The sequence below is a fragment of the Rattus norvegicus genome, chromosome 6, assembly GCF_021556685.1.
Source record: "Rattus norvegicus strain SHRSP/BbbUtx chromosome 6, alternate assembly SHRSP_T2T, whole genome shotgun sequence".
Taxonomy (NCBI): domain Eukaryota; kingdom Metazoa; phylum Chordata; class Mammalia; order Rodentia; family Muridae; genus Rattus; species Rattus norvegicus.
This window is the reverse complement of record NC_141539.1, coordinates 57,333,533-57,349,126: the sequence shown is the minus strand read 5'-3', so window position 1 is coordinate 57,349,126 and position 15,594 is coordinate 57,333,533. Positions and strand designations below refer to the sequence as shown.

At 39.5% G+C, this 15,594-nt stretch overlaps 1 protein-coding gene across 52 annotated transcripts in view; it reads left to right on the top strand.

Annotated features, from left to right (window-relative positions):
- Positions 1–15,594, top strand: part of Hdac9 (histone deacetylase 9) — an 863,837-nt gene that overhangs the window by 504,111 nt on the left and 344,132 nt on the right. For 41 of the 52 annotated variants that reach the window (NM_001443943.1, XM_087554679.1, XM_087554684.1 and 38 more), the window contains 3 exon segments: positions 3,800–3,922; positions 6,704–6,914; positions 7,594–7,811. In NM_001443943.1, the coding sequence (NP_001430872.1) occupies positions 3,800–3,922; positions 6,704–6,914; positions 7,594–7,811 (552 nt within the window). 52 annotated transcript variants of the gene reach the window in all.

Genomic DNA, 15,594 nt, shown 5'->3' with positions numbered 1-15,594 from the left:
CTCTTCCCCTCCCCCTTCTTTGTTTCTCGTCTCCGGGGCACTCATGCTTTCCTGTGGTTTAGCCTGTACTTTGTGTCCTGTGACCAGTGAATTTTAGGGAATATGAGTGGCACACTGTCATTTACCTGATTTCATCTCTTGCTTTTATCACTAGCCATGTGTTTTAGATCCAGCGATAGCATGCAGATGCTTAGAATCATTATAAATTCCATGGTGCCTGCTGCACCATTTTATCTACCCAGTCCTGTTCCTCAGCAAGAAAAGCTAAGGAGTATATCGACACCATCATGACTGCTTCATGAGGGATGCCCTGGAAGAGCTCCCATTTCCAGTCAAGGCTTCTGTAGGTCCATACCACGTGCTTAGTTACGGTTTATATTTTGAACTGTTGACCAGAACAGCCGTACCTGTCTATTACCCCCCTTCATCCAAAACATTGATTATGACTATTTTTCAAACTTTTGTCAAGTCCTCATCTTGGGAGGGATTTGATTTTTTTTCTTTTAGAGCAGTAGCTTCTTAATGTCATTGGCTGAATGAATATCTCCTCTGACAGGCATACATTTTTTCAGTCTATGAATATTCTATCCATCTGTAAGGTGTCTTTCCAATTGACATTATCATGAAAAGGAAGTTAAGTACAGTTTTGAAAGATCTTACTAAAATGTGAACATCTCCCTTCCCTCAGTTCTGGGTTCATCCTATAAGTTCCTGGTGAGTTACTCATTACCCGTGAAAGCCTGGATTCACATAGACATCTCGGTGCTGTTCAAAAGTTTTAACTTTAATATAATAAGAGTGGGTGCAACAGTCCGTTGATGCTTGTTGTGTGGCTGAAGATGTAGGGCTTCTCTGCCTGCCCAGCATCTAACAACATTCCTCAATTCTGATGGGCTAATCATGAACGGTTTCATAAAGGCTATGTGATAGCCTTACATTTAATGCTTCTAGTCCATTTGCCTACAGTACTAAGTTTCCATTTGTGGGGGCGTTTTATTTTTGAAGTCATCTTTCCAATGTTCTAAGCTATGCTACGTTGTGTATCTCAGCAATATAACACCACGGATGGCCCCAAGCCCTTTCAAGACCACCTTCTGGAAAAGTTCTGTGTTTTCTGGCAGATCCCTGTGAGCTTTTCACAGTGCTGAGATGAGGAGCATATCAGCCTAGGAGATCACAGTTCAGGATCCCTTACTGTCTACGTAAATGGCTCTGCATACTCTACACTTAGCAATAGAGAATATACATTTAGATTTTATTGAGACACACTGACCCAGAACAGATAGACCACTCCCAAGAAGAACCTAGCTGGGAACAGCTGTGCTCAAAAATGACAATCTGAAGAAAATGACTGTCTCGTTCTACAAGTCATGATCCAAAACACTGGAAACCCCTGTAGACTCTGTATATTTCCTTATGTACAGTTGAGAGAGATAAATAGTGCCCAAGTGCCGTGTGATTAGTGTCTGTGAGAAGACCAACTGTAGGCATGGGGACAGAGAATGTTTCTTGGATTCCAGGGAATATTAGGGAATGTCGTGTGTGGTTTGTAGGTCCTCCTGTCTGTCAGATCACCAGGGTTGTCTTCTTCACAGGCTCCATTTTCTCCCCTTCTCCTCTCTTCATGAGCCTTAGAGAGTTTCTCAGGTACAGCATGAATCTTACTTGTTTCCCCTGGTCCATTGCTCAGGGGGCAGCTGTAAGGTAGGATGCATGTGGAGATGACCCTGCTGGCCTCAATGGGAGCCTGCACGTCTCATAGTCTTCTTAGTCTCCTTATCTAAACAATGGTCATGAGGTAGTTTGGGAGTATTAGTGATGCTAGCCTCAGGATGTTGATAGACACTGGGAGTTAATATACCTCCATGAAAGACGGAGCCACAAGAATTTTATACTAAACTTCTAGAGCCTGCCATCCAGAGAAGGAGTATCAACAAATCCCTTCATGTCAGACAGAGCCCATGTGAGCAACCTGCCAGCTGTCTCCACCACCACATCTGAGGAAACACTTAGTTTCCACCCGAGTGTGTTGTCGTCATGGATAGGGTGGGTGGGAAGGGATACAAAAGTCATCTCTGTTACACAAAGAGAACCTCGTGTCTGAGGCTTGTGGCATTCTCCTGCCACAGTTCCTGTCAAGCCACTGCTGTGGGAAGCAGTCACAACCTTGGATGGTAATTCTCAATTAAAGTTCCCGTCTTTTTTTTTTTCTTCTCTTCTATGAATACAGATGAATAGTCTACTCCTTTATTTCAAAAGAGTATTGTCTGCCAGTAACCTAATAAGACAGTTTTGCTTCCTTGTATCTTTTGTGGTTCCTGCATACCCTATACACTGAAACTGACTTCGAAGCCAACTGTGTAAACAGAATAGCTGCTTGTTATTTTACTTTGGGCAGATACAACTATTACTGATAGCTCCTAAAATAAAATGATAATCTCATACATTATAATTTAAAAACCTTTCCCAGTAATTTTCATGCTTTGGGGTTTTCAGGCGAGCTTCAATTTTGCCATATAAGCGCAATGGAGCATTAATAGCTCAGCCTAACACATGCTGTTCATGCATGAATAGCCGACATGTTCTAAGGAGAAACACAGCCTGGGGTAGAGATCCGTGCTGCAATAGGAAGGCTCCACATACAGCCTCTGCTTCTGTTATGTTAAGGCAGAGGCTCATCTCCCAACAGCTGAATGATTGAGATAACGCTTTGGAATAACATCCTGTGTTTTGGTGGCACAGCGCTCTTTAGTGACATTCCGAGGCTGCGTTGCAGTAGCACACGATATTTTCCCCCCGTTAATTGATATCCCAGGTTTGTCCTGAGGAAAATCTACAGCTCCCCCAAACATGCTTGACAAGTTATTATATTTACTTTAGTCAAAGCCCGTGTGTGCAATATCTCTCTTGGAGGTGGTCTATTATTGGAGTCCCATATGCTTTTTGTTTGGGAAGAAAGCAGTCACTGTGTTATACTGTAACATGGGGTATTCTTTTTCAGGATGTTGTACCCTTGGGAACCATATCAGGCCAGAGTTCCCTAGTCTAATAAGACCTTTGTAACTCTTATTGTATAAAAGTTCTAGGAGGGGAGCAAGAGTTAAACAGAAAATGTAAGTCGAGCAACCACAGTAGGCCACATGCAGGAACACATTTCTCTTAGTGTGGTATTAAAAAGGTATTTGTTTTAAAAATTACCGGATGCCAAAACATTGAATATATTTCAGTGTAAACACATATTTACTGTGGAATAGAGATCTCATAAAGATTTTAAATTTAGTTCTGAAAGCAAGTGATGTAAAATACCACCACCCATGGTTTATTAATATTTTTACATTAAAAATGTGATTAATATAGAAGCCTTCTACAGTGTTGCTTAATCTCCTGTGAGTTTCCTCTCAGTCAATGAAATCAAACTATGGTTGAAGCTATGATTACTTGATGAACTTATTCTTCCTACTAGTTGTATGAGAAGGTTTAAAAATGCTCGTAGTAGTCACCAACTGTGATTCTTGTATTTTCCAGAAAAATGAAAAACATGCTAATTATATTCCAAAAATCCATATTTTCAAAGGAATTTTTCACAATAAAAATAGAAATTCTGTTACCATAATTTATAGCTCTCTGATAATATTTTAAATTCTCTATTATAAAGCTTAAATATAGAAAGAAACAGTAAGTACTTAATGTTTCTCTTCGTGATCATGCAGAAACTGCTTCATGAAATTTGAACGTTTGTTAATTAAACGGATGACTTTGTAACATTTTGAGAACCTCCCTTTCTCATTTTCTTCAACAGCAGCTGGTTCCACAGCAGCGCATTCTGATTCACGAAGATTCCATGAACCTGCTGAGTCTCTACACCTCCCCGTCCCTGCCCAATATCACCCTGGGACTTCCAGCAGTGCCATCCCCACTCAGTGTGAGTCATGGCACCCCTCAGCCCAAACCAATGCAAGCCACACCTTATACATGATCCCGCTTCTACTATTTAACTACTTGAGGACCTTTTTAGGAAGGACGCCCCCTGCATGATTTGTTGTTTTCTGCTCTGTTTAAAGGCACTCCGTTTAATTTCAAATTACAGAATTGGTTCGTGTGATCATATACAAATAACTTACTTGGGTAATGATTTTTAGCGTAAAAACATTTGGTAGTTTTCACATGTACAATTTTAGTGGCTCCAACACCCTCCCCGTAGAGGAGAGATCATGGCCCCCATTCTCACAGAAGAGAAAACGAAGCCTTGGAGTTTGAAAGCCCAAAAATACAGACCCTTTTAGTGAGGGGCAGACCTGAGCATCCCCCCAGGCCAGAGCTTAGAAGTTCAGCCTGTGAGGGTAGCAGAACTTGTTTATAGAAATGGTTTTGTGAGTGACTTTACTTAGGGAATTCACTGATTCTGTCGTGGAGAATACCTACTGGAAAGGCTCCCCCAGCACAACATTTTACTATTCCCTGGAGATGCCAATAGAATTACTTAGTTTAAAAAATCTTGACAACTGAAATAGGATCTTTAGGAGGAGTAATTGTCCTAATACAAAGGAAGACAGAAATAATAATTTCATGTACATTCTCTAAAATAATATATATTTTACTTGTTACAAAATATTAATCAGCTTTACACAGGATAATTCATCGCAGATGTTAATAAATTAGACCTTCCATACATAGAAGTCAGATGCTAGATACTGGAGGTAAGGCTGTCCCCACCCCTGCCACCAGTTTTAGCACTCAGTGTCAAGCCGTCCCCTAAATTCAGTATGTCAGATTCACATATATCCTTGAGGCAGATATTTTTATTAGGTCTAAAATTTTATAACAGCTGGATTATTAATAGAATGTAATGTCATCTTTCTGTGATCATAGTCCGTATGTGAAGAGAAGGCAGATTTAGGATGTGGTCTCTATAATCTAAGATTTACAAAAAGAAAAGCATGAGAATCCTGAATCAGTTACACTCTTGAAATTCCGAAGATTTGTAAACAGTTGATTTTAATGAAATGAAAAAATGGAAGTAGCAATGAAACCATAAACAAGACATGGGTTGGGGTGTCTTTAAAGCCTCCCGTATTGAAATCGTGTTTTTATTCTTCTGTCATTTATTTTCATTGCATATAAATGCCAAGCCCTGCACTTCTATGAGACACCAACTGGCATTTTGTTGCACCATTTTCTGTGCTCTCACCCACCACATCTTGCTAGCTCACACATATACCACTTTTAATGTAGTCAAAGAAAAAAAAATTTCCCCCACAGGACTGAGCTAAAGCCAGAACGTTTTATGTTTCAGTGCCAACGCTACTTGGTGCCGTTGGATGCACAAAGCAGTGTGGTTTGGATTCGTTTCTTTTTTTTTTTCTTTGCTTCCATTTTGCTGTGAATGAGGCCTTCACAATTAATTTCTCAAGCTTACCTTTGGCCTGCAGAAGGATCTCTAATATTCCCTTCCCCCACTGCACAGCAGAAGATTTTAAGGAGAAGAGGCTGGGCCAGGCTCCGTTTCTATATTAAACATTGGATTGACCCACTCTGTGACTCAGACAAACCATTTACCTCTCTGTCCTTCAATTTCTCCATCACTGAAAATTGTTTTGCCTCCCTGGTGCACAGCAATTTTGAAAGATGAAACATAAGTTTTGAAAAGAAACATGCCACATAATTTTGAGGCATTAGACTTCTGCTTTTGTAATACCAAAATGACCACCATTCATTAAATTTTTTGAATAGGATAATTCATTATTGCTCTTGATGATGTAATTATTATGGCGTCATTACTGTGTTACCATGCCTTTCAAGTTCTTAATAACACTTTTATTTGATATCTGATTTCACTTGTAGTTTACTTTATTATACAAAAGTATCTGGGTTGTCATTTTTAATTTTCAGAGATGTAGGGATCTGTTATGAATTAATAGAAAATATATATTTAAATCAAATCCCTGTCTATTTGTACCAGCTTTCGCTGAGTGAGAGAACTTTATCTTAAACTTAAATATTTGAAACTTATAGCTCTATGAAAAATTAGAGGTGTGGTAAGAATTTATATTTTGCGCTTTTCTTAAAAATTCTAGAATTATAGACTGCCTTATCCTCATCCATATGATAGCCTTTGTTTGAATAAATTTTAACTTTCCAACTTACCTTATACTCCTACAGTGTCTTTTAATTAATTTCACCAGTTAAAAGCCTGACTTTTTTTTTTTTACTTTTAGTTAAGTTGATGTATAATAATTGAATGTATGTATAGTTTGCAACAGGGTGTTTTGATGTGTATGTTGAAATGACTTAAGCTAATCACTGTATTATTTACTTCCTGTTCTTTGGTACGAAGACTAAGTTACTTCCTAAGACACTTTTTAATATATTATATTATTTAAACCATTAACACTAGGATATACAATGAAACTTTTAAACTGGTTCTTCCTGTGTAGCTGAAAGTTTGTCTACTGTCTCATTTTTAACATTTAACACTAATTTTCCTTATGCTTGGTGCACAGATACTCTACTGCATTGCTAAACAGTTGCTAAATTATTTCCAGGGCCTCAACTGTATCTTTTTTAAATTCTTTTAGTGTAAAAGATACAGTGTTAACCATTTTCCTCAGTCTCTACACTGGGCAGGAGAGACTTACATAATGACTAGAGTCCCAGCATTGACAGGGATCCGGAGGAGTAACGTGTTCATTCTTTCCTGACACAGGCTTCTAATTCCCTCAAAGACAAGCAGAAGTGTGAGACACAGATGCTCAGACAAGGTGTCCCTCTGCCCGGCCAGTATGGAAGTGGCATTGCAGCATCCTCCAGCCATGCTCATGTAGCAATGGAGGGCAAACCGAACAGCAGTCACCAAGCTCTCCTGCAGCACCTCCTGCTGAAGGAACAAATGAGACAGCAAAAGCTTCTTGTGGCTGGTAATTAATAATGGCATTCTTTTCGGCCCTTTAAGACCATTACCAATGATCTGGTGTGACATTTAACTCAGAGCTGTAATAGCAATTCCGGTTGCTGTGCAAGTGCCAAACTTTTGGCGCTGTGGTAGGAGCTATGATCATTATGCATTCCTGTTCCGGTGGGGGGTGGGGTGCGTGGGAGGGACCCTTGGTACATAACAGACACTGCATTGCCAGTTGATGCTTCTACTGCACAGACACACTCCTGATTGAGGATTTTGTACTTGTGCCTTCCACCCAGTCAAGCCTTCTTAAGTTATCTGTCTGGCAAATGCTTCTTGACTTCTCTTAAAATTCTGTATCAGTGTATCTTTGTTTACACACACACGCACACACACTTGCACACATACATACACATTCACACTCGCATTTACACACGTACCCATACACACTCTCACTCATACTCAATGCTCACTCTTGCACTCTTACATACACACACTTACACACTCACTCATACAGACATTCACACTCACATTCACACACGCATTCATATACCCTCTCACACTCGCACTCACACTTACACTCATATACACACCCTCACTCACACTCACTCTCACATTCTTCTACTCTCACACTCACACACAGACACATGCGCTTACAGTCATGCTGTGCTCACTCACACGCACATTTTGTTTTTCAGGCGGAGTTCCATTACACCCCCAGTCTCCTTTGGCAACAAAAGAAAGAATTTCACCAGGCATTAGAGGTACCCACAAATTGCCCCGCCACAGACCCCTCAATCGAACTCAGTCTGCACCTTTGCCTCAGAGCACACTGGCTCAGCTGGTCATTCAGCAGCAGCACCAGCAGTTCCTGGAGAAGCAGAAGCAATACCAGCAGCAGATCCACATGAACAAAGTAAGCCATGAAGCAGTTAAATACTGTAAACACTGGTTTCCAAAGAAGGGCTCTCTTTACTGGAGATGGGAGGAGAGTGCTGGGACCAGACAGAGTGCCAGGATTACTGTCCTTGCCCAGCCATCTAGGTCAAAGGACAAGGTCACAATATCACCCTTTTTATGTTCACAAGATAGTTGAAGTAAAAGTTGAGATCATGGGTTAACAATATGATTTAAGTTTGAGGAGGTGTTTATTTAATTCACAGACACATAAGCCTTGTGTGTATAGAGCCTCATTTGGGATGCAGGGTAAATGTGTGGGCTGACAAGTCAGAAAGGTTGCACAGGTGTTGGCAGATAGGAGAGTGGAAGCCAACATTGTATTTCTTGGTGTCTCGGTCATGCTTATTTTTCAGTGTGCCTACTTCATTCCAAAAATCATCTGAAACAGTCTCTCTGAAACTTCTGGTCGTTTCTTTCCACAACCTTGATTTGGGCTGAAGTAACAACTATGATCTGTACCCTGATACTCTACAAGTTCTCCTATTAAACCAACCACAAAGAAAGAGTGACTGTGGTATAATGGTAGCCAACGGCACACCAAAACACGTTGTATGAATTTGTAGGGAAATGATCCCTCTCTGTTGTTCTCTGTGACATACGCTCGTGCCCCAAAGGCATCACTGTTCACTGATAAACAGATATCCAGCCTAGCTTAGCAAAGGCTTTGTTGCAGTGTAAGACACAAAGCCCAACATAAAAAGCCCTGGTGGGAGCAGAAGCCATCACTGTCCTTTAAGTCTTCCTCATGGCAGTAAGAGTGGGGTCTTCACTTTGTAGCAGCCTTACTGTAAGACTCCCTCAAGATGACCTTTTCTTCTTGGGTGCCACTCAAGGATGGAGTCATGAACTAAAGAGTCCTGAGCAGTATTGAGCAATACTAAACACGAATTGGTCCAGGCTAGCCCCTTGCTTTTTGAAGACAGGGCAGTGTGAGTTACTGAGATGGAACTGTGCTCTTTCCAGCCTTCTTGCACTAGAACTGATAGGTCCAAGGTTCTCGAACGCGGGGCCATGACTCCTTTGGGAATTGAAAGACCATGGGAAACACAGATATTTACATTACTATCCATAACAGTAGCAAAAATTATGGCTATAAAGTAGCAACATAAATAATTTTATGCTTGGGGGTCACCATAACATGACGACCATATTAAAAGGTCACAATCTTAGGAAGGTTGAGAACCGTTGTTGTATACCGTTTCTGAGTCATCTGACTGCAGTGGCATTTCTCTAAGTTTGTTAACTGAATTTCTATCAAATCAGTTTCTTCTGGACGGAATTAACTTCCTTCCTTGCCTGTTGCACAATTCATCAGCTTGAATGCACAGGCTCAACCTATAGTTGTAAAGTGAGGTTTATTTGTTTGGTGGCTTTTTGAAACAACTTAGAATGAGTCCATATCCTTTAAAAAAAACTGCCAGTTGCATGAATTTGCATGGAATGATGGACTTGGAATCAAGTTTTAACTTTATAATCTTTGTCTTGAAGTTAGGTTTGCCTATAAAACTAGTATTGGAGACTCTGAATTCTTTGTTGGCACTCATTTTCACATTTATCAAAATCCTTGAGTGTATATATCCTGCTGTTGATAAATCAGTCAATTGTGTCCCTGTGAAATTATGTTTTATATGAATAACTGTAGGATATTTCAGTATTCACTTTTTATGACCCAGAGTTGCCATGGTTTCAGACTCAGATGGGATGCTCATGCTACATTTTTCTATTTGGTACCACACTGGAGACTTTGACAGGCGGATGCTAAGCTCAGTCTCGAGATAAAACTAAGAGGAAAAGCAGGCATTTGCATTTGAGCAATAGGCAAAGCAAATCTTATCAGCAGCCTTCCCCATGTGGGGCTGATTCCGTGGAATCTGTTAAGAATTCTACTCCAAATTGGAAACAAACCTATACTTTGAGGTGTACGTTTATACAGTGGTTTGATTATTAAATCTTGTCTTAATTAGGTAAAATGAAGGCCAGAGAACTTCAAAGTGTAAAGCTGATCTCTGTATGTTAGCTTCTCTCAGCTCGGGTGTTTAGATTACTCAAACAGGTCTCCACTTGGCTTTATTCCAAGTATGTATTCCATATGTCTAATCAAGTGGCATATGCACAGTGGATATCCTCTAGATTTTTTAAATATTTTAAGTGTCTTCAATTGTATAAGGAAATGGAGAAGAATCATATTAAAGGTAATATTGAATCTGTATTGTATTTTGAAGTGTTTCCACTAGAATTGTCAATAAGTGAGTCACTACCATTCACCCTTCTTCCAAGATGATAAAAATATTTGCTCTTCATTGGGTTATGACTATACCTTAAAAGCCAAGAGTTACTACTAAGTTTCTGCACAAGAATACACTTAATGTGTTCTGTCCATTTCATGAATGGTTATTAGTAAGAAATAACTACAGAAATGTTGTCATTTTCTATGATCATAGGTGAACCTTGATGTCATCCTTTTCCAACTGGAGCAAATAGTTGGCATCATAAAATTATGGTCCTCATTCATGAGCAGTCATAACAGGAAATAAGCATATGTAAAAATGTAGGTGTGCAAATGGCATGCTTAAAATATCTTTTTCTTTAAGACTTTTGGCATTTTATAGCTTTCCTTCCCCTTTAGTACTTAGAGGAAGAAAGTATGAAATGAGAACATAGTTAAAAATAAAGATGTCTGAGCTGTCAAGAGGAGCTACTTAAATGTTTGCCATCTCCTGATGACCCGAGTTTGATTCAAGGGCCCCCACGATAGTGGGAGAGAATAGATCCCTACACATTGTTCTCAGACCTCCACACGTATGCATACCCACAGCATTTAAACAAACTCAATAATACATAAATAAGTGTAATAAGTATTTTTTAAAGTAATGATATTTCTAAACCATTATCATGTCATGGTTGACCATCATGGTAAAAATCTTCAATGCTATGTTTGAATTGTCAATAATTCTTAGAAAGTTTAGAAGGACTCTCTATGTACTTGGTATAAAGCTTTTCACTGAATTTTTGAAAAACTTATGAAACATATAGTAAAATATTATTAATCCTACCTGGTGATTTAACTACCTGTTGTCTCTGTTTCAGTGCCATTCACATAGGGTATTTGAATCTCCCAAGATTATTTGCCCCTTCAATTATGTTATAAATGATCAAAAGGCCACCAGAAATACAATATTTTCATTGCAGTGTCTACCAGCAGCTAATGAGGCAACTTGAAAGAAAGGATAGTTCCAGGTCAGAGAGAAAACTCACTCAGAATAATTTATTATTCTCTTTATGAGTATAAACCCTCTATTTCCACAGAAAAAATGTTGAGGTGCTTAACCATGCAGAAATCATATCTTATATCATCTTTGTATGTTTTTGACAGTTTTCAAAAATAAAAATTGTGCATTTTTTTATCCCTAGTATATGTATGTTTACACTGTGGTGCTTTAAGTTTTGACAAACCTAAGAAACAAACAAACAAACAAACAAACAAACAAACAAAGGATTTTCTTTATCCTAGAACCAGAGGAAGGCACTTGGGTTTACCTCATTTCACTTGGGCTTTGTTTCTCCTGTTGGAGTCAAAATGAGTGGGTCAAATATAAACCACCCACTATCACCACCAAGAATAGGAGGATATGAGCAATTTTCTTCTGAGCCCACTTTATACATTGACAGTTTTTCCCCCAGGACAATAAAACTACGATCTAGTTAAAAAGAAACACTCAACAGTTGTTTGTCCATATTGACAAGCTTTTCAATATCGTTTAACAAAAGTACACATATGCAGTCATGTCCTTGTGGGTGTGTTGTCTTCCTGACTGTCCTTTAGGCTTAAGAGTTGAGGACTCAACTCAAGGTCGTGACATCAAATCTCTGACATCCCCTGGCCCCCAACCCCCAGAAGCAACATTCTGTTGTAGCTTTAATAACATATCATTGATTTGAGCCCAAGAGTTTCTGCCTCAATTGAAATGTTCATACATTCTCTAACATTTGCTTTCAAATATTTATCCCATGAAATCTACTTGATCTGAAGTTTAACCGATATTTGGCCTCACATGCCATTCACCTTGCACTTGCTCAACAGACCACCACTGAATTCTTACTTTGGGCAGACACTGCCTTACGCCCTAATAATCCTCATTTAGTGTCTTCAAGGGAGGGAGAAGAAGGCAACTCACATGGTAGAGCAGTGTGCTCAGCGCCAGAACAGAAGACGAGAGACTGGAAATTGAACTTTTTAAAGGAAATAACACTTGAGATTTGATCAGTTACCTCCCTTGATTATTCTGTGTCTGTAATCTTCCCTTTTCTCTGTTCTTTCATTTATCTTTTTTTTTTCTTGGCTCTGTGATAAATATCTTACTCATTCCTGTGGCTGGATATCAGCCAACACATTTTTAAAAACAAATATAATTCAAGAGATGATATCTTATAGATGTCAAGGTTCAGCCTAGATATATGCATTTATTATTTATTTATTACCGTGATACTTAGGCTTTTTGACATGAGTACTATTTTATCATAATAAAGATATGTCCAAGACAAGACCAATAAATTGAAGGCCAAACAGATGTTCTGTGTTGCTTTATTAAAACAGGTAGACGTTCTCTTCTGACAAGCAGGGCAGAATATAATTGTGCTCAACTCTAAAGCTGAGCAAATAAGGAGTTTCCTTAGAATTTTGGGAGAGACTCTGACCCTCAATCCAAGTAGTGTATGTTTCATCTATTCCTTTTATTGTAATTGTATTAATCAGTGTTACATATCCCCCGTGCTCCCTAATGTTTTATGACCACTGCCTGTCCCTAATTATTTATCCTCAGCAACCCGAGAGAGAATATTCTCTCATCTCAGTGGCCACATGCAAACGCAGCATGTGTGTATTTCCTTCCTAAATTGAGTGCTAATATAGGATTACTGTTTGTACGATTGGAAACAGCATGCATTTTACCAAAGCTGTTTTTGAAGGTCAACGATCCTATAGACAAGTGTATCTTAAAATGTCACTGTTTAAAGCCATAGTTCATATTCATTAGCAAATCTGGACTTCACATTAGGTTTATTGTATGTATCTCTGATTACTTATGAGATTAAAATGTGAAACATAATGGAAGGCCTGTACCCATCTCAGATCTGTGTTTCGAACCAATCTCTCCTAGTGTACTTCTTCTCTGTGTGTATCTCCCCACTGTCTGCTCCCCTAGCTCAGTAAGCTCAATAGGTAAACAGACCCACTCCCTTTTGCATGTAGTGTCTCCTGTGAGCCGAATTCTCCTTGCCAGCATCTTTCTGTGCATTATCCCTCCAACCACCACCAAGAATATTAATTTTCCAGGGATTTCATCGAGTTCAGCAAATTGCCAGTGCTTCCTAGCCACAGAGATAGAGTCTGTTCTCAACTGTCGTGTGAGTGGTTTCAGTCGGGTTCCTGCCACTAAGCACATGATTGTATGTCACAGAGCTACAGATCTCACATTCCAGAGCAAAGCAGACACGTATTTTAAAGGGCAGGGTCACCCTGTGGTATTTCTGTGTTGCTTTAGATTTGCCAGGATGAAGGAACGCCATTTCCCCACACTGCTTCTAGCTTCCGGCATGTTGACTTCCATTCAGGTACTCACGTGTCTGGCAGTCCTCGTATGTGGTCTTGGCGGCGGGACTTGTTGGAGCAAGGCTTGCAGGCGGCTGGCTGGCTCATGGTTCATGTGGGGGTGGTGCCCAGCCCAGCTGCAGCAGGGTCGCATTGTGCTTCTTTCTTGAGTGTGTTGGACAGACCATCTTCTTACAGGAGTTCTGAGCAAACCAAAGCTGAAGGTTGACTGACTTCATCCTGTTCTACCGGAATGCAAATGTTGGCATCTCCTCCACGGGTGGTTGGAAAATGCCTTGTTTTACGTCTTAAACAACGGATGAGCAGAAACTTGAACAGTGCTTTCATTTAGGAAAGTAGGCATTACTCTTGTCAGGGTTCATTTCTCCCTATCCAGCTGACAGCTTGTTTCCACGCAGAGCCTTTTAATCACCAATTCAGGATTACATTTTGCCCATTGGATGGATAGTATCTTCAAAAACGTTCGCACACATTGAAGGCAGGTTTTATTACAGTAAAAAGCCCCCTCGATTATTTATCTATCTATTGAAGTTTATAAAAGAAACTTGGACTTTTCTCTTAAATAGATTCTGTTTTGACATGATTAGGCCAATATAAATAGATCCTTGTAGGTATGTAGTGTGCTTTAGAAAAAAAACCCACTTACACTACAAACCCAGCTTACATCACCATGCAAAATTTATATAAAAGCATTTCAAAATGTAATTACGACCCGATGGTTTATAATACATAGAAAATTGCTTGCTGCTTTATTATTAGCTATGACAAAATCTTGTGTTTGGAAATGAAGCTAAATGATCATTCCAGTAGATTAATGTCTACTCTTCCTAAAAATTCTCCAGTAATGCTTTCCTAGCTGCAGAGTCAAGGGAGGGGCCTCAACATTTATTTTTCAATCTGTACTTTTAATCTACCCAGAGGTACTTTTATTGAATAAAAAAATTAGCTGAGTAGGACTATGAGGTAAGAGACCAGGAGAAAGGAAATTGTCTGGGGAAGGAAACCGTGTGACTGACTTGGCCGATGTTGATTCCAGGCAGGTCGAAAGGAGAACAGTGCTAACTAACATGGTTGCTTCTCAACTTTGACAAATAGTTTCATTTGACAGACTGAAATAACTAAGTGTTGATAAGGAGTTTTTAATATAGCTTAAGTAACCTATAGAACTGAGAACAATAAATGTCCGGCAATTTATTTCTTAGGGGTTCAAGTAGCCTTTAACTCCCCAAATGTAGTTCCACTTTGTCTGTAGAGCTTAACTTTTTCTGTAAATGTGTTTTAAGCCTGAGGTGCCATAGGATCCTGAACTTTCATTTGTTCTACAGTATTCCATTTTCCTTTGGAGGAGTCTCACCCAGATCTACAGTCTTCCACCCCACATATTCCTTTCCCCGTTCACTATTGCTCTCATCATCCAGCCATAAAATATCAATTCTACAAAATCAGCGCTAGCACATAGGAACTAATGGTGTGCCACAAAGATTTAGCCTATTTACAACAATTACGGTACATAACATAAGCAAAAATAAAGACAGCATTATCTTTCCCTCGAATGACCCACAGACCTATAAACTGATAATTATAAGATGGTTTTGTAGAACACAGACACCACGTGAACTGTAAAACCGAATCCACTTCCCTCTGAGGGAGGCGTCTGAAGCCTCGTGTAATTATTTGTTAGTACTGAAAGGTTGGTTAGAGTGGTCGACATTGTGTCTGATCATTCTCTAGTGAACAAATTTCAGAGGCTTAGAAGGAGGAGGGTTGAGAGGATGGGTGTGACAGAGCTCTATAAATAGGCAATCCCTGTGCAGACCACAGCATGAGTATCTTAGACAGCATCATGGTTCTATTTTCCTTAATACATTAATAAAATAGTTGTCTGCATATCGTAGGATGTTTCCACAGCACACATTAGAGCGCCTGCCTCAATATCTGCAAAGGAACTTGGATGATAACCAAGCCACCATGTTCTGCTCCAGTTCCCTTATATGTATCTGTGTCCATCAGGAAGCAAGTCTTCTTTTCTCTTCAGAACAAGATTGCAGTTGGTGGTTAAGCTTTTTATTGAAATGTGATTTCCACACAGTAACACATATGCCTTTTGCTGACACAGTTCAATGAGTAGCTA